Source organism: Neofelis nebulosa, chromosome 4 (assembly GCF_028018385.1).
Source record: "Neofelis nebulosa isolate mNeoNeb1 chromosome 4, mNeoNeb1.pri, whole genome shotgun sequence".
In the NCBI taxonomy this organism is placed as follows: Eukaryota; Metazoa; Chordata; class Mammalia; order Carnivora; family Felidae; genus Neofelis; species Neofelis nebulosa.
The window spans coordinates 118,813,691-118,841,651 of record NC_080785.1 but is presented as its reverse complement, the minus strand read 5'-3'; the positions used below and the strand labels follow the sequence as shown (position 1 = coordinate 118,841,651).

General features: G+C 39.3%; 1 protein-coding gene and 1 long non-coding RNA gene across 9 annotated transcripts in view; one reads left to right on the top strand and one right to left on the bottom strand.

The window, feature by feature from the left end:
- The window catches only part of LOC131509848 (uncharacterized), a 54,401-nt gene extending 51,584 nt beyond the window's left edge, over nucleotides 1-2,817 (bottom strand). For all 5 annotated transcript variants that reach the window (XR_009260721.1, XR_009260724.1, XR_009260722.1 and 2 more), the window contains exon 1: nucleotides 2,601-2,817. This is a non-coding gene — a long non-coding RNA (uncharacterized LOC131509848). The remainder of the gene's footprint in view (nucleotides 1-2,600) is intronic.
- Nucleotides 2,695-25,967, top strand: THUMPD3 (THUMP domain containing 3). Of its 4 annotated transcripts, none has more exons than XM_058726120.1 (10): nucleotides 2,695-2,804; nucleotides 4,083-4,371; nucleotides 6,168-6,245; nucleotides 14,448-14,921; nucleotides 17,778-17,908; nucleotides 18,731-18,800; nucleotides 21,076-21,191; nucleotides 24,711-24,821; nucleotides 25,397-25,520; nucleotides 25,705-25,967. In XM_058726120.1, exons 2-10 carry the CDS (start codon nucleotides 4,117-4,119, stop codon nucleotides 25,852-25,854), a joined length of 1,509 nt encoding a protein of 502 aa, XP_058582103.1. In that variant the 5' UTR covers nucleotides 2,695-2,804; nucleotides 4,083-4,116; the 3' UTR covers nucleotides 25,855-25,967. The 4 variants fall into 4 exon arrangements, with proteins under 4 accessions (XP_058582103.1, XP_058582104.1, XP_058582105.1 ...); XM_058726121.1 differs by having other exon boundaries at nucleotides 2,735-2,787; XM_058726122.1 differs by lacking the exon at nucleotides 2,695-2,804 and adding an exon at nucleotides 3,277-3,378.
- The last annotated feature ends 1,994 nt before the right edge of the window (nucleotides 25,968-27,961 follow it).

Genomic DNA, 27,961 nt, shown 5'->3' with positions numbered 1-27,961 from the left:
ATGATTTTACATAGTATAAAGGTATGCATTAAATAACACTGAATCAGGTAAAATAATTTTTTCAATATTTTAATGCTTCTCATGTCAAGAAAGCCTCATTTAGTGCTAGTTTATCTCTGATACTTGATAATTTATCCTTTTAGAGAATAGAGAACAGCCTCATATTTAGAGTCTATTCAGAGCCTTTTGCAGTGAACAGTATCTGGCCAGAATTTTAATAACCTTGTTTTCATTGTACTATTTTTAGGGGCATTGTCTACTTCAATTAGGAGACTGGTAACATGTTAATCTCATTTAAATCCTGCAATAACTCTTAAGAAAGAAGTATCATTTTGCATTAGAGGAAACTCCAGATGAGTTTCCCATGAGACCAAAGTTTCCTTTGAGATAAAATTCACATAACATAAAATTCACTATTTTAAATATTTTAAACTGTACAGTTTCTTAGTATATTCACAATGCTGTACAACCATCATTACTATCCAATTTCAGAACATTCTCATCACCCCACCCCTCACCCCCAGAAAAACCTCATACCCTTTAGCTACCACCCCCAATATCCTCACTCTTTCCAGCCCTAAATTACCACTCATCTTTCTGTGTCTATATATTTGCTTAGTCTGGACATTTCATACTAAGAGAATCTTAGTCTTTTCACACTTAGCATAATGTCAAGTTTTATCCATTTTGTAGCATGAATCAGTACAGTACTTCATTTCTCTTTATGACTGAATAATATTTTACTGTATGGATATTTAAACCACGTTTCTTTACCTGTTCATCAGCTGACGGACAAACATTTGACTTGTTTCCACTTTGGGGCTACTACAAACAATGCTTTAGCCACATAATGTACTAGTTTTTGTTTGAACATCTGTTTTTCAGTTTTTTTGGGTATACATCTACGAGTATAATTGCTGAGTCATGTGGTAATTCTCTTTAACTTTTTTTTTTTTTTTTTTTAATTTTTTTTTTTCAACGTTTTTTATTTATTTTTGGGACAGAGAGAGACAGAGCATGAACGGGGGAGGGGCAGAGAGAGAGGGAGACACAGAATCGGAAACAGGCTCCAGGCTCCGAGCCATCAGCCCAGAGCCTGACGCGGGGCTCGAACTCACGGACCGCGAGATCGTGACCTGGCTGAAGTCGGACGCTTAACCGACTGCGCCACCCAGGCGCCCCCTTTAACTTTTTTTTAAGTTTATTTATTTATTGGGCGTGGGGTGTGAGGAGCATGGAAGGAGCAGGAGTGAGGGAGAGAGAGAATCCCAAGCAGGATCTGCACTGTCAGTGCAGAGCTTGACACGGGGCTTGAACCCAAAAAGTGTGACCTGAGCTGAAAACCAAGAGTCAGATGCTTAACCAACTGGGCCACAGAGGCACCCCAATTCTGTTTAATTTAAAAAAAAAATTTTTTTTTTTTTACATTTACTTATTTTTGATAGACAGAGACAGAGCACAAGCGGGGGAGGGGCAGAGAGAGAAGGAGACACAGAATCCAATGCAGGCTCCAGGCTCCGAGGTGTCAGCACAGCGCCCAATGCGGGGCTAGAACTCACAAACCGCGAGATCATGACCTGAGCCGAAGTCAGATGCTTAACCGAGCCACCCAGGTGCCCCAATTCTGCTTAATTTTTTGAGGAAAAGCTAAACTGTTTTACAAAGTGGCTGTATCATCTTGCGCTGCCACCAGCAACACATGCTCCATTGTTCTACATACTTACTGGAACTTGCAACTGTCCATTGTTTAAAAAATTTAGCCACTAAAATAGGTATTTCACTTTGGCTTTAATTTGCATTTTCTTCATGATATTGAGCATCATTTCATGTGACTATTGGCCATATGTGTATTTATTTGGAGAAATATTGAAGCCTTTGTCCATTTTTATTTTTTCTAATTTTTTTTAAACTTTTATTCATTTTTGAGAGACAGAGAGAGACAGAGTATGAGCAGGGAGGGGGCAAAGAGAGAGGGAGACACAGAATCTGAAGCAGGCTCCAGGCTCTCAGCACAGAGCCCCACACGGAGCTCGAACTCACAAACTGAAAGATCATGACCTGAGCAGAAGTCGGATGCTCAACCGACTGAGCCACCCAGGGGCCCCTGGCCTTTGCCCATTTTTAAATTGGGTTATTTTTGTTTAGTTGCACACGTTTCCTTCTAACATAAGTTAAAAATATATATCTAAAGAAAAATATTAAGTAAACAAAAGTGCAATTAGACAAAAGTAGTGAAGGCAATATATAACGCAGGGACTAGTTTGAACAACACTGACTCAGATCTGATGAGGAAGAATTCTGGAGTGACACCATCAGGTTCAAAACCCAGTTCTGCTTCTAACGTGCTGTGCCTGGAACTTTCAGCAAGGTATGTAACCTCTTTCAGACTCTGATTTTCCGATTTTAAACCTGGGATTTTCCGTGCCACTTCAAAAAGCTGTTGGAACAATGAAATGACGAGGTGAAGCCCTACGCAGTGTTTGGCATGGCTAAGCACGCTATAAATGTTTGCTACTATGATGACAGGCCACGAAGTCTGGGGCTCTCCAAGTTCGGTTTGTAGAAGATTCTGCCCCCAACTGCAACAGCTACCAACCCACCTGCCCGGCGTCAGCGCGCACAGACCTTCAGGCGCGTGTTGCTCTCTCCACGACTGTCACCAGGGCCCGTCCCTAGCTCAGAGCTTCTGGGAGGGCGCCCCCTGACTTCCGTTTCCGGGGGAGTCCAGGCGGCTTCCGGCGGCGTGACCGGGGCGCGCTGGGCTGGCAGGTTGCCGCATCAGGAAGGGTCTGCGCTGGCTACCGGTAACCGGGCGGCTGGTGGGAGTGGCCGGGTGTGGCGCTGGAGACCTTCGGGAGGGAGGGGTGACCTTTGTCTTGCGACCCGAGCCGGCACCGAGCTGGACTTCAGCCCGATCCTATTGTGGATCCCTTTTTGTCCTCTGCTAGGCCTTCACCCGCACGCGTGGGAGTCCGGAGACGTGGGTTTTATTCCAGCCAGCGTCACTGATCGGCTCTCTCTGACCTTGGGCGGGATATGTCCTTTCGTGGGCTTCAGCTGCTTTAATTAGAAGATGGAAGTTGTATTCACAGGGATTATGAGCTCCTTAAGGGCTGGAACTGACTTTTATTAGTGTATATACATTGTTGCTTGTCCCGGCACAGAACTGTACAGTGTGGGTACTCTGTGCCTACTTAAGTTGTTTTGGGTCACGAAGCCTTTGAGAATCTGATGAGAGCTCTTGATCCCCACCTCCCACCTCTCTAAATCCCGCCCCCCAGCCCCCCCCCCCTCTTTGCTCAGATACAGGACATTGGCTTACTGTTTCAGATATTTCATATACTGTTTCTGCCCGTGGATCCCAGAGCTTGGCCTGTGGTAGGCATTCAAACATTTGCAGTCCATTAGGTCCTAGATGTTCAGTTAATCATTTTTAAACGCATGAGTCCCTGTCCACTTCATAGGAGAAAGATAGATATCCTAATAGCAAGTTTTAGTCATGGGTCTGGCAGTATGTTCTTGTCCCTTACATCTCCCAACAACTCTAGGAGAGAGGTATTATTTAATTCCCATTTTGCAGATGAGGAAATTGAAGCATAGAAGAGTAAACTTGTTTTAGGCCATTCACCCTGTGAATGGTGAGAGCGTGAATTCAGACCCATGTCTGCAGTTCCACAGGCGCATATTCTGAACTGCCAGCTGAAAATGGACTAGATTTGGAACTATATTTGAATGTGCTCTAGCAGCCTTTGTTTGGGAATTGAGCTGGCTGTTAATACAGATGATCGCAAACCAAACATTGCATGCTATGGAAATACTCCTATTCCTCTGTCTCCTTTTCTTCCTCAGCATATTGCTTGTTTAGTAATATCACAGTTTACATCTTACCCTCTGTGCCCATGTTCTTCAATCGTTTTATCTTCAGTGAATATTGATTCAGGCCTGTTGAATGAATATGGCGGTAACAATTGTGTGGCCTTGTTCTTCCAGCCCTCCAAAGCAGGTGTTTTTATTTATAGATGAGCTATGAGGTGATACTGTTTAGGCGCTATCTTTTTTTCTTTTCTGTACTGCTTTTAAAGGGACCGTATTAGGAATCTTGGAAGCACTGCCAACATGTCTGATGTTCAAGAAGCCACTAACCAACTTCTGGATGTGAACCTTCATGGGAACCAGAGGTCTATACAAGTGACAGAAAGTGGTCCCAGAAGTGAGTCTGAGCACCTCCAAGTCACTATTGGAGCCACTGTACCTACCGGTTTTGAGCAAACAGCTGCAGATGAAGTGAGAGAGAAATTGGGGTCATCGTGCAAAATCAGCAAAGAACGGGGCAAGATATATTTTGACATTTCAGTGGAAAGTCTGGCTCAGGTTTGAATGAAGCAATATTAAAAATAGTTTTCTGAAAGGGTCATTTTATGATTACTTTCTGATTTACAGACCCCTCTTGAATCTTTTTTGCTTTTCTTTACTCTGCCTCAAATCTGGTTATTTTAAAGTATTACTGCATTTTCTATTTGGTACTGATTTGTGAATTTGACTAGTAGATTTGCTATATTTTTAGAAGTGATCTTAATATTTCCTGAGGATGAATTTCACCAGAAAGAATCCTTTGTGACTTTTGAAGAAATTCTGAATATCTGCCAAACATCTTTGAATTTATTTACTTCGGCATTTAGCTGAAGTGTAGACTTTGGTGGTGAAGTGTATAAGGAGAGATTTTTCTTTTAATCTTTGTGAAAGAAATACTTGCTCAAAAGTAATTAGGAATCATTGAAATGGAGAAGTGAAGGTCAGCAAACTGCCATTCCACTAGAATAAAAGCTAACCAGTATTTCATAACCATATAAGCATCATGAGAGCAGGAATTTTCTGAGTTTTTGTTTTGGCTGAAATCTCCCACGTTCTTAGTGTCTGGCATGTAGTAGAAATCCAGTAAAGGGGCGCCTGGGTGGCTCAGTCGGTTAAGCGGCCGACTTCGGCTCAGGTCATGATCTCGCGGTCCGTGAGTTCGAGCCCCGCGTCGGGCTCTGTGCTGACAGCTCGGAGCCTGGAGCCTGTTTCCGATTCTGTGTCTCCCCCTCTCTGATCCTCCCCCGTTCATGCTCTCTCTCTGTCTCAAAAATAAATAAATGTGAAAAAAAAATTTAAAGAAATCCAGTAAATATTTGTGGGATGGATGGGAAGCAGATATTTTCCACCCAGTATCTTAGTACATAACCTTAGCAGCTTTGAGAAGATAGGTGCTATTATTATCCTCATTAATCGTTAGGCTTAGGGATAAGTAATTGGCCCAGGGTCACTCAGTTAGTAATCACAGCTGGAGCTCAAGCCCTGTGCTCTTAACCACTGCACAGGATACAGTGTACCCTAGGGAGCCATGAGAGAAATATACAGTAAAGCCCCACTTGACTGTCTTCATCTTTCCTTTCTCCCCCAAACCTGTGTTTCCCAGGTAACATTTTAAAGCTATCCTTCCATCTTCCTTTTTCCTTTTCTGTAAGAGTATAGAAGCTAATGGGGAACCCAAAACATGGGAGACTGGGGAGATGAGAAAAGTTAAAATACAAATTATAGGTATTACCTATTTTAAAATCTTTGTATTTAATTTTTGTATTTAAATTTGTAAAATGTTTATTTTTTAGAGAGAGAGAGAGCACATGTGCACGCGAGCACGAGTGGGGGAGGAGCAGAGAGAGAGGGAGACACAGAATCTGAAGTAGGCTGTAGGCACTGAGCTTCAGCACAGATCCCCTTGCAGGGCTTGAATCCACAAACCGCGAGATCTTGACCAGAGCCTAAGTTGGATGCTTAACTGACTGAGCAACCAAGGCGCTCCCCTTCCCCATTTTTTTTTTTTTTAATTTTTTTTTTCAACGTTTTTTATTTATTTTTGGGACAGAGAGAGACAGAGCATGAACGGGGGAGGGGCAGAGAGAGAGGGAGGCACAGAAGCGGAAACAGGCTCCAGGCTCTGAGCCATCAGCCCAGAGCCTGACGCGGGGCTCGAACTCACGGACCGCGAGATCGTGACCTGGCTGAAGTCGGACGCTTAACCGACTGCGCCACCCAGGCGCCCCCCCATTTTTTTATTTAAATATTGATAGTTTGTGTGATTCAAAAGCTTTCTCATAAATTTGTTTCTAACATTTTTTTCCCTCCCCCAGGTTCATTGTCTGAGATCAGTTGATAACTTATTTGTGGTTGTTAAGGAGTTTAAAGATTACCAGTTCAAAGAAACAAAGGTGAGTTTTCCCATAGTAGCTGACTTTCAGTCTCTCCCCAAAGAGATTATTTCCACTTTTTGCATTCTAACATTTAGCATTACTACTGCTTTTATAATCTAGAATCCTGGGAGGGTTTTATAATAAAATTCAGAGATTGGTGGACAGTCCATCTCAAAAGTTGTTTTGAAAAAATCAATATTGTAGGTAGTGGGCACAATGGGTGGAAAGGGTCAAAAGGTACAAATTTATACCATGTAAAATTACATGGAGATGTAATGTAGAGCATTGACTATATATTATATATATAGCATGTATAGCAATGACTATAGCTAAAGATACTGTGTTGCATTTTGTAAGTTGCTAAGAGAGTAGATCTTAAAAGTTCTCATCACAAAAACCATTTTAGAACTATGTGTGGTTACAGATATGAACTAGACATTGGTTGGTGATCCTTTCACAATATATACAAATATTGAATCATGTTGTATACCTGAAACTAAAATAATGTTATATGTTATTCTTCTTTTTAAAAAGATGAGAGAATAACAAAAAAACAAGTAAGTGAAAGTCAATATAGAAAAACATCAAAGTGTATAAGAAATAAAATAAGTTGTGTGACTTTCTTACCAAAAGATACATACCTTAGATTAGCTTTACTGACATACATGGTTTTAGAGTAGAATTGCTTCCAGGCTATGAATCAAAGATTAAGTGACTGAGTCATCTACAAATAACACTTTCTCTCACAGTTCTTTTGTACAACTGTTACCTTCTCTAACATCATTTTTTGAAATATAGCTAATATGTAAATACTCCTTTACTTGTTAAGGCAACAGCTTTGTCTCCAACTTGTATTTAGCATCTGATTTCTAAATATTGATATGCTGCCTAAATTGAAGTTTGAAAAAGAGATTTCAGTAAGGTCTTAGTATTTTTCCACATTGTTTTTTAGTCAGGTTTCCAGAGTCAGATGCTTGAAAACTTTTCTATCAGTTTTATTGCTTATATTAGAAACACTGTGTCTTTTAAATCCATGATATACTGCCTGATTCTCTGATTTTTATTTGTTGGCAACAGATTGATTTCCGAAGCATTATTCAATAACCAAAGTGATGTGAACCCACAGCCTAGAAAAAATAAAACCAGACCTAAAAGAATTCCAACTGAAAATAGATTAAAATTTTATTAAGAATATAACTTTCAGCACTAGTAGTATAATCTTGCAGACTTCTGATAATCATTGTCAACTGAATCATGTCTATGAAACTAGACATAACAGGCAGCTGCTGAAAATTTTTGCTGCTTAGTATTTGGAAATTTTAATAGCTAATTCTATACATGAGTAAATGCTAACAGGCATTTTTAAAAACTATTAAAAAAATATTAAAAACCCTGTAAAGTTTCACTTTAAATTCTTGCCTTTACAGCATTATTAATATTTTTGTATTACTTTGTGCAGTTTGATCTCTAATTGGAGGTGAATTTGATATTATGTAATGGTTCTATATGAGCCAGCTTTGCAGAGTAGCCTTGTAAGTTAACTGCCAGAAGAGGTTGCTGATAAAGTCCCAAAAGAAGAGCAGCAAGGATTAAAGTAGATTTTCAGAACTATGCAAGGGCATATGTGTGACCATGAAAAATTATTTAGCCTTTCACTTTGAAGACTTATTTGCACCATGCCCCAGTAAAAGCTTGTTTTTAAATATTTGCTTCTTGGGACGCCTGGGTGCCAGCATCCCACCCTGGTCATGATCCCAGGGTCGTGGGATCGAGCCCTACTTCGGGCTCTGTGCTGAGTGTGAAGCCTGGTTGGGATTCTCCCTCTCCCTCTGCCCCTCTCCCCTACTTTTTCTCTTTCTCTTTCTCTAAAAAAACAAAGCCAAAAGACTTTAAAAAGTAAGTAAATAAAGATTTGCTTCTTGCTTTTTGTTGACTGTCATTTTCACTGTAGCATTATACTTTCCCATGTCTTATAAAAAGGCTTGATTAGCATCCTGATAGGTCCTTTCCTTTTTAAGTATTCAGGTAGTATCATGAATTGATTAACCTGTTTAAAAAAAACAAAAAGCTAACATTTGTGCTTTATATGTTTTTTTTTGAGCTAGGTAATTTAGGGGAAATTGTAAAGACCAAAAAGGATACGCAGTGGAAATGTTTGTTCCTATATCTCCATACAATGCAGTTCCCTCCCTGGAGGCAAGAATCATTCCCAATTTCTTGGATATTCTTCTAGAGATATTTTATAAATATGTGCATTTTATTTACTAACACAAATGAAAACATACCATACATACTGTTCTGTGCTGTGCTTTTTCTCCTATATCTTGAAGAGCATGCCAATATCATCACTGGATTTCACTGCATCTTAATTTAATCACCCCTATTTAGGACATCAGGTTTTTTCAGACTGTTGCTACTATGGTGGTTGAACAAATATCTTCTGTACATCCTTGCGTGTATTTAATCTGAGGGTCATTTTTCTTTCTTTAAGTTCCATTTATTTAATCTCTGCACAGGTGGGGCTTGAACTCATGACCCCAAACCAAGAGTTGCACACTCTTCTGACTAAGCCAGCCAGGCACTACCTATAGGGTCATTTTTCTCATTAATAAGATAGTTTAACCCTCCCCTCCTTCCTTTTCCCCCTGAAGTTTTATTATTCATCTTAGTGTTGATCTGTATGCTTTAATTTCTATCCTTTAATCTCTTTTAATTTTTTTTTTATCTTTATTTTTGAGACAGAGAGACAGAGCGTGAGCAGAGAGGGGCAGAGAGAGAGGGAGACAGAATCTGAAGCAGGCTCCAGACTCCGAGCTGACGGCACAGAGCCCGATGCGGGGCTTGAACTCATGAACAGTGAGATCATGACCTGAGCCAAAGTCAGACACTTATCTGACTGAGCCACCCAGGCACCCCATACCCTTTAATCTCTTGGTGGAGGAGGATATCAGCATCTCCTCTTTCCTTTCACCTCCAGCTACCTTCCAGTTTGTAATATTTAAGTGTTGTCTGTAGTCATAATCCCAGTTTTCTTTTTATCACTTGATTGGCAGTAGTTCAGAAATGATTGTTTTTCACCTTTATGTTTGATGAATAGTTTAAGTATAAAATTTGGAGTCATGCTTTTCTTCCTGAAAAATACCGTAGGCTGTGTTCATTTCCTTCTAGTGTTAAATGTTGCCATGAAAAATTTTTGAAGCTATCTTGATATTTTTCCCCCTTACTTGTTGCTTTTTTGATACTTTTGCTTCATGCCCAGATTTTACTTTTAATCTCTGAAGTCTCATAAATTCACCAGGATATGTCTCATGATAATTCCTTGTCAAGACATGTCAGTCTATAGAGAAGTTCACATCCACATACATTTCTTGAAAGTTTTCTTGAGTTACTATATTTTTTATTAAGCTCTACACCCAATATAGAGCTGGAACTCGTGATCCTGAGATCAAGAGTCACATGCTCCACCCACTGAGCCAGACAGGTGACCCTAAAATATTTTTTGTTTCATTATGTCAGATCCTTTTCAGAGATAAACCAGTTGTACATATGCAGGGTCTCCTGACTTTGTTTCATATTTTATCATTTTCTTTGTATACTTTTTGCTTATTTCCATTGTATTTGCTTTACTTTTCTCTACATTACTTACTGTGTTTTCATCAGTGTCTTTTATATGTGGTGCTTTCTATATGGTCTTCATTTTGCGGTGTTTTTTTTTTTTTTTTTTTTATTCCACTTATTCTTTGACATCTGTGAGCTCCTGTTTCATCTTTTTATGGTGGCTCACCTCATCTCCTTTCCACTCTTATATCTCTGCTTGGAGCTCTTATTTTACAAAGGTATTTCCTCATTACATTTTTTATTTTGTTTTATCACAGTTTTTGAGGTTTTTTTGTTACTTATTTTTGAGAGAGAGGGAGAGAACAAGCGTGGGTGGGGGAGGGGCAGAGGGAGTAAATCCCAAGCAGGCTCTGCACTGACTGCCTGCGCTCAAACCCACAAACTGTGAGATCATGACCCAAGCTGAAATCAGGAGTCGGAGGCTTAACTGACTGAGCCACCCAGATGCCCCATTGGTCAAAGTTTTCAACTGCTCTGTGGCAGTGTCTTTCTGGTCCCTGTTTTTGTCTGCTCCCTTTGTTTTTCTGTTTCTTTCCTCCTTTGTCCTTTCTTATGTTCATATAAGTGCTGTGCTGATAACTTTTGATGATTGGTCATCTGTGAATGAGGAAGTTCCTCTTGGACCTGCTATTCTTAGGAGGTTCTTCTGGGAGAAGCCAGGAACTGTTCCAGGCCAGCAAGAAATTCCCCTGCTTCACTGTGAAGTTCCTTCTTGGTTGTAGATGAATGAGTTCTCTCTTCCTTCCTTATTTAAATTTTTTTCCCACCCCTGCCGTCTCCCCTTCCTTCTTTTTTTTTTAACAGCATTATTGAGGTATAATTTCCATACTATTGCATAAGTTCTTTTAACCATTATGTCTCTCTAGCCTGAAGGGATCAGCAGCTTCAGGGTTATTTACAGTGTAGAACATCTCTCCCCAGCTCTACCTCATCGACACTGTTTCCAGCAAATAGACCATGTCTGTAAGATTCCTTGTTCAGCTTCCATTTCTCTCCCCTGTTTATTCTTGTTACAGATGAAGTTCAAGGAAGCTCCTTCTGTCAGTATATATACTTGCCCTGCTATTCCAAAGGAGAGTTTATTTTGCTACTTCTTTGTAGACTTCTCTGACCTTTGTCTGAGACCTTTGTCTGGTGTCTTCCTATACCTCTGTTTGGCCTTCACTGCACTTGGGAATCTTATGTTAGAATTGTTATATTATGGTTCAAAGTTATAGGTATCATATAGATTCTACTTTATCTATAGATAAAGTTGGTGGGGCACCCCAGTGGCTCAGTTGGTTGAGTGTCTGACTTCGAGTCAGGACATGATCTCAGCGTTCCTGAGTTTGAGCCCCGCATAGGGCTCTCTGCTGTTAGCACAGAGACTGCTTCGGATCCTCTGTCCCCCTCGCTCTCTGCCCCTCCCCCACTCATGTTTTCTCTCCCTCTCTCTCTCTCAAAAATAAACATGAAAAAAACTTAAAAAGATAAAGTTGGTATTTCTGTTGTTGTTGGTGTTTAGAATGGTGTCTAGAGAAAGAAAGGGGCTATACTAGTGTTCTCCATTATATTAAATCTCCAAGACCTGTAGATGCCTTTTATGGGGAAATAATTTGTATATAGAATTGAATTTGCCAAACCTGAAATTTACCATTATTTCATCAGGTTTCAAGTAGTATGAAAGCCTTCACTCACCTCATCCCCATTTCAAGTCTCAGTTCCATCAGTGAACACTGACCTCTTTCTAACTTGATGTTCAGTACCATATATTGTATATACCAGCACTCTGCAATAGAACTTTCTGATGGGAATGTTTTAGGTCTACTGTCCAACACTAACCACTAGCCATTAGTGTGTGAAATGTGGCTAATGTGATTGAGAAACTGAGTTGGTTTTTTTTTTTTAAGTAACCTCTAAGCTCAACGTACAGCTTGAACTCATGACTCTCATGACTCATGTGATCGTCACATGCCCTACCAACTGAGCCAGCCAGGTGCCCCTGAGCTGTTAATTTTTTTTTTTTTTTTAACATTTTATTTATTTTTGAGACAGAGAGAGACAGAGCATGAATGGGGGAGGGGCAGAGAGAGAGGGAGACACAGAATGGGAAGCAGGCTCCAGGCTCCGAGCCATCAGCCCAGAGCCCGACACGGGGCTCGAACTCATGGACCGCGAGATCGTGACCTGAGCCGAAGTCGGCCGCTTAACCACCTGAGCCACCCAGGCGCCCCTTTTTTTTTTTTTTAATTTTTTTTAATGTTTATTTATTTTTGAGACAGAGAGAGACAGAGCATGAACGGGGGAGGGGCAGAGAGAGAGGGAGACACAGAATCAGAAGCAGGCTCCAGGCTCTGAGCAATCAGCCCAGAGCCCGACGCGGGGATCGAACTCACGGACCGTGAGATCGTGACCCGGGCTGAAGTCAGACGCTTAACCGACTGAGCCACCCAGGCGCCCCTGCCCCTGAGCTTTTAATTTTAAATCATTTTAATTTCAATAGCTACATGTGGCTAATGGCTGCTGTATTGGATGGCATGGCTCTGCACCACACATTTTAACATTTTATCACATATTATCCAGCAGCTGTTTATTGAAAACCATTTGTATGCCATGCGCTGTTGTAGGCATGTGGCTTATAGAAGTAGTCAAGACAGGTAAGGTCCTTTCCACCCTCTTCTGGGAGAAGCTTTGATAGCGAACAAAACATAAATCTGGTAACTTCAGATAATGCTTAGCTCTGTAAAGAGAATGGGAAGAGAATGACTTGAGAGGACTGCTTTATGAAGAGCAGGTCTCTCAGAAGATATGCCTTTTAAATTACTATTAATAATGACTAGGCGAGGGGCGCCTGGGTGGCGCAGTCGGTTAAGCGTCCGACTTCAGCCAGGTCACGATCTCGCGGTCCGTGAGTTTGAGCCCCGCGTCAGGCTCTGGGCTGATGGCTCGGAGCCTGGAGCCTGTTTCCCATTCTGTGTCTCCCTCTCTCTCTGCCCCTCCCCCGTTCATGCTCTGTCTCTCTCTGTCCCAAAAAATAAATAAAAAACATTGAAAAAAAAAAAATTTTTTTAAAAAAAAATAATGACTAGGCGAGGGGCGCCTGGGTGGCTTAGTCGGTTAACCATCTGACTTCAGTTCAGGTCATGATCTCACAGTTTGTGGGTTCGAGCCCCATGTTGGGTTCTGTGCTGACAGTTTGGAGCCTGAAGCCTGCTTCGGATTCTATGTCTCTCTCTCTCTCTCTGCCTCCCCTGCTTATCCTCTATCTTTCTCAAAAAGAAATAAACGTTACACAAAATAATGACAAGGGAGCCAGCAGTACAGAGACCATGTGAAGCAATTATCTTCTAAGTAGAGGTAAAAAGAACAGTCCTGAGGTGATGTAAGAGAAATAGGCAGAGGTCAGATTATATTGGGCTTTTTTTTTTTAATTTTTTTTAACATTTATTTATTTTTGAGACAGAGAGAGACAGAGCATGAGCGGGGGAGGGTCAGAGAGAGAGACACAGAATCCAAAACAGGCCCCAGGCTCTGAGCTGTCAGCACAGAGCCCCTATGTTGGGCTTTTTAAGGAATTTAGATTTTTTTATGTGCAGTGAGAAGCTGTTGAGGGACTTTAAGGAAGGGAGGGGCATAATCAGATTTACATTTTAAAAAGATGATTCTAGGGGTGCCTGGATGGCTCAATTAAGTGTCCAACTTCGGCTCAGGTCATGATCTCATGGTTCATGAGTTCGAGCCCCATGTCGGACCCTGGGCTGACAGCTCGGAACTCAGAACCTGAAGCCTGCTTTGGATTCTGTGACTGCCCTTCTCTCTGCCCCTCCCCTGCTCACGCTCTCTTTCTCTTTCTCTCTCAAAAATAATATAAACGTTAAAACAATATATAAAAAGATGATTCTAGACGTTATTTAGAAATTGGATAGATAGGTTTTTAACTGCTTATGGTTGTTTTTACTTTTTTTTGTGGGGTTTTGTTTTTGTTTTTGTTTTTGTTTTTTTTGCTTTGTTGTCCCTTTTAAAAACTATTGCTCTTTAAAAGAGTATTACTTTTAAAAGTAGTGTGGGGGCGCCTGGGTGGCTCAGTCAGTTGAGCGTCCGACTTCACCTCAGGTCGTGATCTCGCAATTTGTGAGTTGGAGCCCCGCATTGGGCTCTGTGCTGACAGCTCGGAGCCTGCATTGGATTCTGTGTCTCCTTCTCTCTCTGCCCCTCCCCCACTTGTGCTCTCTCTCTGTCTATCAAAAAAAAAAAAAAATGTGTTTACACAGCACAAAATTCAGAAGGAGGTCAGTCAGTGAGAGGTAAGTTGCCCTCCTCCCCCTGTCTTTACCCACCCACTTCTCCTATCCAGAGGTAATCATTAACACTTTCTGACTGCTTACATTTTAATCTTGAAGCCCAACTTCTGATCTCCTATTCTATCTTGTATTATGTATTAGTGGCTTAATTTGTGTATCTTAATTTTCAATGGGATTTTAATTTCCTTAATTGTAGGCATTACCTATTTCCTCTTTTGTTCTGCACTCCTACCACCTCCAGCATCTATAGGCTGAGTAGAGATTTGTTCAATGAAAGTGGTGAGAGGTGCATGGATTTCATCATTCTCTCTGTCTTTCACAGGAAGAAGTTTTAAAGGATTTTGAAGAGTTGGCTGGGAAGCTTCCATGGTCAGAACCTTTAAAAGTATGGAATGTTAACACCAGTTTCAAGAAAAAAAAAACAAAGCGCAAAAAGATAAATCAGAATTCAAGTAAAGAGAAGATTGATAATGGACAAGGAGATAAAGCAGATGAGAGGGATGATAAAAAAGGATTCACCAACAAAACCTTAGATTCCCGTATCTTAGACTATTACGAAAATCCAGCCATTAAAGAAGAGATATCAACATTAGTAGGGGATGATTTGGCATCTTGCAAAGATGAGACTGATGAAGGCTCAAAAGAAGAAACTCCTGAGGTGCTGAAGTTTAGAGTCACGTGCAACAGGGCAGGAGAAAAACACTGCTTTTCCTCAAATGAGGCTGCAAGAGATTTTGGGGGTGGTGTTCAAGATTATTTTAAGTGGAAGGCTGACATGACCAACTTTGATGTGGAGGTATGTGCCCCTGATTGTGATGATTCGAGAAGGCCATCACAGACGCATAGCATTTTCAGACTAAGCACTTTTATGGGCAGTTAAATTGCGACCACATAGCTAACAGGGTGTGGTTAATAAGAGCATGGGCAGACATCTTGATTCAGATTTAGAATCTACAACTGCATAACTTTGGACAAGATATTGTTTCTGAGCCTCTGTTTCAAAGGGAGCCAGTAATAGTATATACCTGTGTGTCTTGAAAGTTAAATGAGATAATACATTTTAGGTATTTGGTGCGATACCTGGTATATAGTAAGTGCTCAGTAGATAGATGGGAGTTATTAAGACTTGAGTTTTCTCATCTAGTACTTTTTACATTATACGGACTTTCGGATTGTAAAATCCAACCAGAATTAAAACAGTTACTTTGTTTTTATGTGTCTTGGTTGTAGAGTTTTACTACTGAAAAGAAGTGGAATACGTTTTTTTGTTTTTTTGTTTTTTTTTTGTTTGTTTGTTTGTTTTGGAATACGTTTTTAAAGCAAACCCCAGCCTCTTACTCTTACAAGGAGGTTGAGCGTCATTGCTCATTCTCATCCACAGCCAGCTCTTTATTAAATACTGCTAGACTGATACACTCACATGCCTCTTTTAGCATACTTACTCTTGATTCACATGTGGGCCATGCTTAGTAGCCTTTACAATCTCTGACAGCTCAAAAGGCCTCTAGCAGCCAACACTTTTTCCAAGAAGTCATTTTCTGTTGCTTTTGGGAAACTTGAATCTAGGCAAGTAACTTACTCTCTCTGTACGCTTTCCTTGCATATCAAATGAGAAGAATAATTCCCCATTCCTTTTTATCGTGTAATAGGTGTTATGAGAATGACTAGGCTATTAGGACAGTAATGTTGAAAAGTTAGCAGCAGGGATGGGGGGTGCAGTGCTCAGAGCACAGATTCTGAAGCTGCACTGCCTGGGTTCAAATCCCAACTTAAATGCTGTAAGACTTGGGGCAAGTAAGAGGATCTCTTTGTGCCTCAATTTCCTCATCTTTAAAAGGAAGATAATAATAATACCTGGCTCACGTGAAACTGTCACATTGTGTGTAAACTATACTTCAATATAGTTTACAATGTCAATAAAAAAATAAATTAAATTAATTAAAAAAATTAATTTAAATAAAATAATTTTAAATAAATTTATTAATTTTAATTTAAATTAATTAAAATAAATTTAAAAAATAAATTAAAAAAAATTACCTAGCATGGGGGAGCCCTAGGTGGTTCAGTCAGTTGAGCGTTTGACTCTTGATCTCAGCTCAGGTCATAAACTCACAGTTCATGGGTTTGAGCCCCACATTGGGCTCCACACTTGCAGTGCAGAGACTCCTTAGCATTCTCTCTCTCTGGCGCTCCCCTGTTCGCTCACTCTCTCTTCTGTCTCCAAATAAATCAATAAAAACTTACGGGCGCCTGGGTGGCTCAGTTGGTTAAACGACCAACTTCGGCTCAGGTCACGATCTCACAGTTTGTGAGTTCGAGCCCCATGTCGGGCTCTGTGCTGACAGCTCAGAGCCTGGAACCTACTTCAGATTCTGTGTCTCCCCCTCTCTCTCCCCTCCCCTGCTCACACTATGTCTCTCTTCTCTCAATAATAAATAAATGTTAAAGGAAAAAAAAACTAAAAAAAATAAAAACTTAAAAAATACGTATTAAAAAAATATATGGTTTGGAGAGTGTGAATCTGAAATGAGGTAATGCATGTAAAGTGTATAGAACAATGTATTGCACATAGGAAGTGATAGTTAAGTGCCTATGCTGCTGCTATTGTTAAGATCATGTTGGGGCGCCTGGGTGGCTCAGTTGGTTAAGCGTCCGACTTCGTCTCAGGTCATGATCTCATGGTTTGTGAGTTCAAGCCCCGCGTTGGGCTCTGTGCTGACAGTTCGGAGCCTGGAGCCTGCTTCAGATTCTGTGTCTCCCTCTCACTCTGCCCCTTCCCTGCTCATGCTCTGTCTCTCTCTCTCAATAATAAACGTTAAAAAAAAAATTAAGAGAAAAGATCATGTTACATGGAAGACTGGAGAACATTTTATTGTTACTTGAATATATTTCACTGTGTGTTAGAAAAACAATAGGATAAAATAGTCACAGGCATGATTAAGTCATTTAAAAAAACAAAACAATAGGTGATAAAGCAAATGTGACACATTGTTAACAGTTGGTTAATCTAAGTGAAGGGTACATTTTATTTAAGAGTTCGTTGTGCAAGTATTCTAGTAGTATTTCTGCATGTTTGAACTTTTTAAAAAGTTAAAATGGATGTTAAGCCATAAACCTTCAAAATATGTTGGTATTGTAAAAATTCAGGGACTATCTGGTTATAGCTAACTTATAACGAATGAAAAAAGATATTATTTCTTTTTAATATGTATTTATTTATTTTGGAGAGAGAGCATGCACAAGCAGGGGAGGGCAGAGAGACAGAGAGGGAGACACAGAATCTGAAGCAGGCTCCAGGCTCTAAGCTGTCAGCACAGAACCCAATGCAGGGCTCGAACTCACAAACTGTGAGATCATCATCTGAGCCAAAGTTGGACACTTAACCGACTAAGCCAAGTAGGTGCCCCCAAAATTAAAATAGATTTAAAAATTTGAAAGTGGTATAGACTAGATTATTTCATTTATATGAAGTTCAAAAAGAAGAAACCTAATTTGTGGTGGTAGTAGATTTTTATTTTTCTTAAAGGTTTTATTTTTAAGCAATCTCTACACCCAGTGTGGGGTTCAAACTCACAACCCTACAATCAAGAGTTGCATGCTCTAGCAACTGAACCTGTCAGGCGCCCCTATTTTATTCTGTCTTTTATTATAGGTTCTTTTGAACATCCATGATAATGAAATTGTTGTGGGCATTGCATTGACAGAAGAGAGTCTCCATCGAAGAAATATCACACATTTTGGACCTACAACTCTGAGATCTACTCTTGCCTACGGGATGCTCCGGTAAGAGAATGGGTTTGCCATCTAGATTAAAGTGACACCTTGGTTTGAATTTTCCCTTTAAAACACTTTAATTTTTTGTGAAGTACTGTGTTGGATTTTGGTGGGTAAACAGCAGGATAAAAAGGTAATAGTCTCTTTCTCTTATATCCCATGTTGATTCCTTGTGGTCCTGAAAATATCATTTAACTACTGTCTCAGCTTTGTTTTTAAATGTTTATTTTGAGAGAGTAAGAATGTGCGACCCACACATGCATGTGGGGAAGGGAGGGGCAGAGAGAAAGGGAGAGACAGAATCCCAAGCAAGCTCCATAGTCAATATGTGGAGCCCTACTATGTGGGGCTCAGTCTCACCACCATGAGATGATGACTTGAGTTGAAATCAAGAGTTGGACACTCAACCAACCAAGCCACCCAGGCCCTCTTAATTTTCTTGTTTTTGTTTTGTTTTGTTTTGTTTTTAAGTTTATTTACTCACAGAAAATGTGAGCAGGGGAGGGGCAGAGAGAGAGCAGGAGAGAGAATCATAAGCAGGCTCAGAGCCTGGACAAGAGCTGTGATTCAAGAGCTGTGAAATCATGACCTGAGCCGAAGTCGGACACTCAACCGACTGAGCCACGCAGGCACCCCTGTATGTAATTTTTTTTAAGCTCTAGGATATAGAGTCAGCCTATAATTACAAATTGATTTTTAAAATGAATATTGACTGGTGTTACTTTATGCTAACATAATAGGTCCTTGATCTTACAGCTTTAGGAGTAGTCTGTGTGAAAGTCTCAGCTATTGATTGAAGTATTTTTATATAAGCTATTTTCTTTCCTATAGGCTCTGTGCTCCTCAACCTACTGATATAATAGTTGATCCGATGTGTGGAACAGGGGCAATCCCAATAGAGGTAATAACTTTTCTTTACCTTTTAGATAAGCATGTGATATATCAAGTGTTCTGGAACTAATGGGCAAATTATGAAATCACCAGCATGGGGTCAGTGGACCTAAAAGTGTTAAAAGAAAATTAAAAAAAATAAAAAATAATTATAGTAGTAAAGCTCGAATTTTTGTGTGAAGGATATAACCACCTATTACAACTAGCTAAGGACTGATAGATTATAAGTGATGGTTACTCCGTGGATTGCAGCAGAGGCTGATAATTACAAACTGGTGAGTCCCTTTTCTATAAAAGACAAGTTGGTAGACTTGAACAGAAAAGATATTGAAGGCATAAGCAAAAAACTGGAGGAAGGTGTTTCATCTGTATAAAGTGAGATTATGCTTCTTAACCCACTTAGGTTCTTAGAGGGAGTAAATATAGTTGTAAAACAGAAACCTATGCATGTTATTTAGATTTTTTACGAAGTCTAACAAGGTCACACATCAAATGCTCTTAAATAGTTTTCAAAATTACTGATACTGAGAGGATTCAAAAACTGCTTAAAGCAAGGGATAGAAAGGCATTTTCTAAGTGGAGAACATATAACAAGAGACTGAGTCTCCTTGAATCAGTATTATCTATACTTTTACAAATAATTTGGAAGAGGGTATTTCTGTTTAAAATTACTTAAAGTTATGAATCATGGTATGTTCTTACATACAGTATACCTAAAGCCAGCGGGAATATACTGAAGAAGATACACACATTCTGTGAGTGGGCAGAATCTGGACAGTCCAAAGCAGCCACAAAGGGAAAAATAATCTAAACTACAGTTAGAAAATGACATGTTTCATCTGGGAGTTGAAATCCCAGAAGGAAATCTTTAATAGTCTAAAAGACTACTATTTTCTGGTAGTGTGAGCTAGAGAAATTGACTCTCGCTAAAGAAATGCACACAGAGAAAACTCAGTTGCTGTGAAGAAAAATTCTGGGAACAAAGCAAAGTGTTATTCTCTAGCATTAAACCATGACGTGTCTATGTCTGAAATAGCATGGAAAGTCACAAAATGTCAAGAAATATACCACAGAGCTAGAGAGTCCAGAAGAGCCCCCCCTCCAGCTGAAAAAGATTGAAAAAAGATTGAGGCATTTCTGCCTAAGAGTAGACATGAGGATGTCAATATTGAAAAAATGAAGCTGATATATAATCAGAATGAATGAAGTATGAAAGGAAATGACAGGGTATGTATACCGAATTGTTCACCATAGTATAAAATACCTGGTCTAGAGTACTCTTTAAAACTTTGCAAGTTCTATAAAATTCATCTCTTTCAAAAGAAGCTGAAAATCTAAACACATTTAGACCAAAAAAATGAGTGTTGGGGAATCACAATCATCTGAAAGGCTTTCATCAAATTCTGAGGGTCCTTTCTACATCACCCTCAAGTGTGTGGGCAAAAGAAAAGGTGATGAAGCCTTGTGTCCGTGGATATGGGTTATTACTCTTTACAAAAGAGTCCTAAATAGAGGGCAGAACTTTCATGTCAGACACCTTCTGTTAATCTACCTAGAACATTGTTCAGCCTAGGGTAGTGTGTCACCTCCTTCCACAGATGAGATGTAAGATTGGTATTTATGATCTGTTCACATGTTTTTGACTTAACATTACAAAATCCTTTCAGGGATGTGGTGGTTGTCATTCAGAGGTCTGTGCCGTGGTTATTACATTTTATTTTGAAATTTTCAAATATTCTAATATATCAGATTCTATAAAATTCTGTGATCACAAAGGGTATAGGTTGGTCACTTTAATTTGGGTACATTTTCAAACCGTGTTTGTATTTTAGGTCTGTAATGCCTACTATGTGCCAGACATTGCTGGCTGAGGGATTGAATAAAATACGAGACTTGTCCTTAGACTCCTTGAGAAGCAGACAAGTACAGAAATAATTAAAAAGAAGTACAGTGGCAGAGTATGTACAAAATGCTTTGGGGTGGGGAGGCACATGAGAGGCAGCTTGGAGAGTTCAGGTTGATGTGAGAGGGCATGACATTTGAACTAGGTCTTGAAAGATAGGTAGGAATTCAGCAAGTGAGAAAGAACAGAAGGCCTTTTTAAGCAAGGGGAATAGCAAAGTTCACAACATGCAGTGTTGTCACTTAAGAAAAGCATTGGATTATTGGTTTGATTGTCTAGTTTATTGACATTCAGTTGAAATTATTTTCACTTTAATCATTTTTGGGGTTTTCTTTTTTTACAGTTTGCTACTTTGGTTTTAATATATACTATTGTCTTTTAGGGGGCTACTGAATGGTCTAACTGTTACCATATTGCTGGTGATAATAATCCGTTGGCTGTGAATAGAGCAGCAAATAACATCTCATCTTTATTGACCAAGAGCCAAATTAAAGAAGGGTAAAAATTTAATTTAAAAGATTTTGTACCATTTCTTAGGCTTACATAATCACTTTTCTTACCGACTTTATGAATTAATATCCCCAGTGCATGGTCATGGTGACATCCTCATAACCAAAATGCATACTGTGAGACTCCATTAAATTTTAAAACCGTTTATTGAGGGGCGCCTGGGTGGCTCAGTCGGTTAAGCATCCGACTTCAGCTCAGGTCATGATCTCACGGTCCGTGAGTTCGAGCCCCGCGTCGGGCCCCGCGTCGGGCTCTGTGCTGACGGCTTGGAGCCTGGAGCCTGTTTCGGATTCTGTGTCTCCCTCTCTCTCTGACCCTCCCCCGTTCATGCTCTGTCTCTCTCTGTCTCAAAAATAAATAAACGTTAAAATTTAAAAAAAAACAAACGTTTATTGAAAATAACTTAGAACATGTTTTTTTTATTTAACTATAATTTCCCCACCCTAATGCAACTATGTTTATTTCTGTCTTCTCTTTCCTTATTCATGTATCTTTTTTCCCAAATAGTGGAAGAATATTGTGTTGACTTATTTCAGTTTTTACAAATTTTCAAACACTTTGAATATCTTTATATAGTCTGTTTTTAATAACTGCATGGTATTTCATTGTGTAGAAATACTACAGTCCATTTAGCCTTTCCTCTATTATTTGGCACTTTAAAGCAGTCTCAGAATTAGAAGAAACCTGAAAGCCATTTCCACAGTACCTGAGTGTTCTGTAGGAGATCCTGCCAGTGGCCTTCCAGTCCGTGTAACCATCTGTAATGACTTTCTCTGGAGGCTGTCAATTTGGTCTTTGCACAGCTTTGAGTGCTAGTCGTATCTTTTAGTGAACTGAATTTCTTTCTGTACCTTCTATAGAGTTTTTGTAGTTCCAATGGGATCCATAAAGAAAAATCTTATCTCTGGGTCACACGGTTATTGACATCAGACATTTGAAGAGTTACCAAAACTCCCCTTCTTCCTGTCCCACTCCAAATCCACTCTTCTGCAAGCAAAATAGTCCAAGGTCCTTCTCCAACTGTATCCTTTTGATATCTGTGCACTGGAAGTCCATTGGCCTCTGGGAAATTTTGGTTTTTATCTGAGCTGTATGTTGTTACTGTATCTTAAGCCCTGGCTCACTACTCCAGATTATATTCAGTGCCACCACCTGTGCCAGCCTCTCACTATCCTTTTAGTTTGGGCCATCTATGGGAAGAATTGGTTGAAATGCCACTTGGTTTTCTATTTCTTATCAGAGGCCTCATCATAAAATTGTTTCTCTGGTCTCCTCTGCTGGTGCCCTTCACTTTCTTATAAAGTGGCAAGAATAGGTAGTGAGTGATCAGCAGATTTGTTCAAACATACAGATGCTCCACATTCTGAATACACAGCCCAGGGACATCATTATACCAAACCTAAAAACAGCTGCCTCCTTAATGTGAGGTTTCTGTTTGTAAGTGAAATCAGGGGTTTTAAAATACATATAGTCATTTGATGCAGATATTACTTACACATATTTATTCATGTATTATACCATGTATTTATTATACATGGTATGCCTCATATTGTTTTATGTCTGTATGTCGGTTATCCTCTTCTTTGTTATTTTTTCCCCCTATTAGAATCATCAGTGCTTCGTTTAGTTCTTTCATATACTGTTCTGTGAGTTTATGCCTAATGCTTTTCATTCCTATTTCCTGTTGAGGTTTTTTAAATTTGTTACCTAAAAGCTTAAGTTACAGGCTATCAATGTTGTTGACCATATCCTATAGATTTTGACAATTCTCTATTTTTCTTTTTAAATTCCTGGTTGTGTACTTGTCTCTCTGATCTAGTTGTTTAGGGCAGTGCTTTTCAAACTTGAATGTTGCACATGAGTCACCTGGGGATCCTGTTAACTACAGGTCCTGATTTAGTAGGTTTTGCATGGGACCTGGGAGTTTGCGTTTCCTAGCAAGCTTATGGGTAATACTGATGCTGCTGGGCTGTGGTCCTACTTTAAATAGCAAGGGTTTAGATCATTTTTTTGTACATAAGTAGTTGAAAGGTTTTAATTCATTTTTACATTTGTTTTATTGTGATGAGTTTCTATGGTACATTTTGTTTCATGTTTATCGAAATTTTCTTAGGGCTTAGTAGTCACCAGTTTTTTTTGAAATGTGGTAAATATTTTTAAGCAAATTATTTCTTTTGTGTTTTTTTAATGTTTTATCTTAATTGCTTTTCAGGCCCTCTGTACCTTTTTTGTCTATTCTACCTGTACTATTTGTATCAGTCTATCTAGATTTTTAATATTGTTTTCCTCATTTCTTATTTTGTTGCAGTTATTCATGCCTGTGATTATAAGACTCATTTTTTTTAAATTCATTCATTTATGAGACAGCAAGCAAGTGGGGGAGGGGCAGGGAAAGAAAATCCCAAACATGGCTCAGATTCACAAACCTTGAGATCATCATGACTTGAGCTGAAATCAAGAGTCAGACGCTTAACTGACTGAACCATCCAGGCACCCCAATACTGATATTTTCGTTATCTGTGCTTTTTTTTCTCCCCATTATGGAGTGAGTGCCTTTATTGCACATTTTAAGTTCTTCACTAACTCTGAATATAATAATTCATTTCTACTCATAATCCTTGAGTTGCTTTTAATTCTTAGCCTGTGCATTACTGTCTCTTGTGTTTTTTCATACCAATGGCTTTGACTTAATGAGAATTTATTTCATTTACTATAGTCCTTATCTTCTGTCATCTGTTTTTTCAGCCTTTTTCTTTGCCTTATTTTTTATAGTAGAATACATGTTTTTTAATTTTCAAACAAGTATCTCTATATCTACTAATTTTACATATCTGTTTCTTTAGGTCTCCTGTTATTACTACCGAGACTTACCAAACTATAGAGGTGTCATCTCATAATCTTATTCGTGTGTGCATCGATGTTTTACATTCTCAGTTATATAATTTACTGCCTCATTATTGTTGCCACCTTTACAGTTCTTTGTGTTGCAATCTTGTTTACCCCTTTAGTTTTTCTTAAATTGTAGATGAAACCAGACATCTTTTGAAAACCAATCTTAACTGCTTTTTATTTTTAAAAAAAAAATTTTTTTTAACATTTTATTTATTTTTGAGACAGGGAGAGACAGAGCATGAACAGGGGAGGGTCAGAGAGAGGGAGACACAGAATCCGAAACAGGCTCCAGGCTCTGAGCTGTCAGCACAGAGCCCGACGCGGGGCTCGAACTCACGGACCGTGAGATCATGACCTGAGCCGAAGTTGGACGCTTAACTGACTGAGCCACCCAGGCGCCCCTTAACTGCTTTTTAAATCATCATTAGATTTTGTCATCATAAAAGTTTTATCACATGACCGTATGCGTTCTTCCGACATTCTGTTTTGAAATTTTTTCTTAAGTTAATGTTTGTCACTATCATTTTAGTAGCATTTTCTACTTTATATCAGTCTCTTCAGAAATGTTTTTAGATTTCATACTTCAGAGTAAGCATCTTTCCTTTGTCCCCATAGCAAAGTGTCCTGGGGCTTGCCCATAGATGCTGTTCAGTGGGATATCTGCAATCTGCCATTGAGAACTGGTTCTGTGGACATTATTGTAACAGACATGCCATTTGGAAAAAGGTGGGACTTGGCTTTTAAAAGATTAGTTTTACCTTCACTTGTTAAACTAGTACTGAATTTGTCTTCTAAATCTGTTCATTTCTTTGAACTTATTCTATTCACTTAAGAATTATGAAATGATAAAACAAATTATATGATAGATTCACCCAATTTGTTTCTTCTGAGAACTCATGAAGTAACTACATTTTGATCTGACTGTCACAGGTTAATCCACTTCCTGGCCCATTGTTGAATTACAGGATACTATACAAAGGTTGAGGAAAACTTGGTTCTATTTCTCAGGATAAATATTTTCTCATCATTGGTTTGGTTTAGATGTTTATTTTACTCATTAAGAGAACTACTAGAGGTGTCAAAAAAATTCTGTAGCCAGTTCATCTGATTCATTATTTCTAAGCAGTTTACTAAATCTGATCACTCATTTCATTGGCATATACAAGTGAAGCTGTGGCTTCTAAAGGACAACTGTTTTGGCTTGAGAATTTTCTTACTGTAATGAGTTTTTCACTTCTCATTTCATGTAGTCCTAGTTGTTTATCTGTTAAGTGTTTGATTCACTGGACCTTCTTTTATAGGATGGGCTCCAAAAAGAGAAACTGGAACCTTTATCCAGCTTGCCTACGGGAGATGAGCCGCGTCTGTAGACCAGGGACAGGCCGAGCTGTGCTACTTACTCAGGACAAGAAATGCTTTACCAAGGTGCTGTAAATTAGCCCCGGAACTCACCCTGTGGCAGCTGTAGGATCTTTTAATTTAAACTTAGGGATATTAGTTTGAGTAGGATTTGTTTGCTCTTCCACCCCAGTTTCTTGTAACAAGACCTCTGGTTGGTCTATAAGCAGATTTTCCGCTAATTACTTCTGTGCTTTTTGTGTATACACAGGCATTATCCGGAATGGGACATGTTTGGCGGAAGGTGCATACCGTCTGGGTGAACATAGGGGGTCTTCATGCAGCAGTTTATCTTCTGAAACGTACACCTCAAGCTTTTGTTCATCCTGTAGAACAACATGGGGAAGGAACTCCTTGGTGATGCAAAGAATAGAGATGGTTCATGGTATTTGTGCCTCTTGACACTGGGAATGTCAGCATGTAGTATTTGGTTTGAGAGAAAAATAGCGTTAATAAAATTGCAGATTAAATTGGTCGAAAGCTCTTCACCTTCATTAGCAAAGGGAATTGAAAGTCTTAAGCAGAGCTTTGGAGCTTTTTTGAAGGAGTAGCTAGGCAATTACTACTGAATATGCTTTCAAGATCCAAAGGCTACTGGGGCGCCTGGGTGGCTCAGTCGGTTGAGCGTCCGACTTCGGCTCAGGTCACAATCTCGCGGTTCGTGAGTTCGAGCCCCGCATTGGGCTCTGGGCTGATGGCTGGGAGCCTGGAGCCTGCTTCTGATTCTGTGTCTCCCTCTCTCTCTGCCCCTCCCCCGTTCATGCTCTGTCTCTCTCTGTCCCAAAAATAAATAAATGTTAAAAAAAAAAAAAAAAAAAAAGATCTAAAGGCTACTAAAATGCTCCGGGATTTGAGTTTCGAGTATTTCTTTTCAGGCTTCATAGCAGTTCCTGTTTTCCATTGTAGCAGGTAAAAAGCTACCCTGGCTTAATGGAAAAGAAAAGAACATAATCAGAACATTTTGGGCCCCACTGCATTGCCTATGCAGCTTTGCTCTTTAGTTTTTTGAGTTGGCTTTACCTCACCTTTAAAAAAATGAAGCATTTACATTTTGTGAAATAGTGTTGGCCCCATGACAAGATGAAATCTCACAAGACCAACTGGAAAGTTTACCATCTGCCTTACAAATTAAAATATGCATGTTATTGAAATCAATACATGAAATTAGAGGACTAGGACTGATTAAAGGAATGGCAGATATTTTACTGTTAGCAGTATAGGACATTGCTGTTGTAAACAGCAAATACACTGATGAGACCAACAAGCCAAACTTAATTTTTCTATCAGCACAGAAAGTCACACATTAACCTGCCAAAAGTATTTTTGTTTTTAAAATGATTGCAGACACACTGATGTATCTTTGAATTAAAAACTTTATGAGAATTCTATTTTCTCTTGGATCTGTATTCATATTTAGCTGTTTTTTCCAGTTGCAGAAAACTGAGACAGTAGAAAATAAAAAGAACGTTAAGTCCTTGTGACAGTGGTGCTTGCCTGGGACAAAGAGTGGTTGGGTACATGTGGGATTCTTTATAGTATTCAGAGTTTATTTGGGAGTTTCTGGCTGCATTCAGCCTAGATTTTCAGTGTCATGTTCGTAATATATTAGTACTACTCATTCCCTTCTTAAATAGCTCATGTTCAGACACAGCACTTCTTTCTTTTGAAAGAGTTCACACTAGCAGCATAGCCAACAGCCCTAGTAGTCTGGTTTCTCTCTGATCTACTACCCCATACTTCAGAATGAATTAGAAATGAGACATTTATAAGGGGTGTGTATCCTAGACTGGAGTTTTTACTATCAGAATGCACCGTTACACTATTTTGGGTTCAACATAAAACAATCTTTCACATCTAATACACCATTTTAACGTCTGTTGGTCAGTAATCTGTAGAACTGGGAAAGTACAAGGGCCCTATCTCTTGTCACCACTGTTTACCATGTGCCTGACATAGTACCTACCAGTGTGGGCATAGTTGCTAATAAACAAGTATTTTTGCATGTTGGCCTAATTTTTAATTGTAACAAACTTGGGTTTGAGCCATCATAGCTTTAGTTCTATGAAATACCACTGTAAAAACATGACAAGACTAATTTTGAGATGATGTACATACGCAGTGTACACTCTCTACCACTTTGCTATCTTCCTCCCATTAGGTTTTTTAATGTGACAACAGGAAATGGGCTGAAGACTGAAGAACTGGGATGGGGCTATACATGATGCAATCACCAAGTAGTTATGTGACCTTGAACCCGGCCTCCTGTACCATGGGAATGTGAAAAGGGAAGGGAATCTGAACACAAAATGACTTATGAACCAGACATTCTGTTATTGTAAGAGTCCATAAACTTGAGGGAAACAAAAAATAAAAGATTTCATAAGTTTAATGGAAGTATGACGGTTATCTCCTAAGGACTGACAATGTCTAGGGCTAGAAAGAGAAACATTTGTTGAAATGTTTCTTTT

What these genes read in the sequence shown, in the direction of transcription:
- THUMPD3 (XM_058726120.1), top strand. Translation starts at nt 4,117, where the DNA reads ATGTCTGATGTTCAAGAAGCCACTAACCAACTTCTGGATGTGAACCTT. An exon ending in TGACCAACTTTGATGTGGAG is followed by an intron (nt 14,922 to 17,777) that starts GTATGTGCCCCT and finishes CTTTTATTATAG; the next exon opens with GTTCTTTTGAACATCCATGA. An exon ending in GACATGCCATTTGGAAAAAG is followed by an intron (nt 24,822 to 25,396) that starts GTGGGACTTGGC and finishes CTTCTTTTATAG; the next exon opens with GATGGGCTCCAAAAAGAGAA.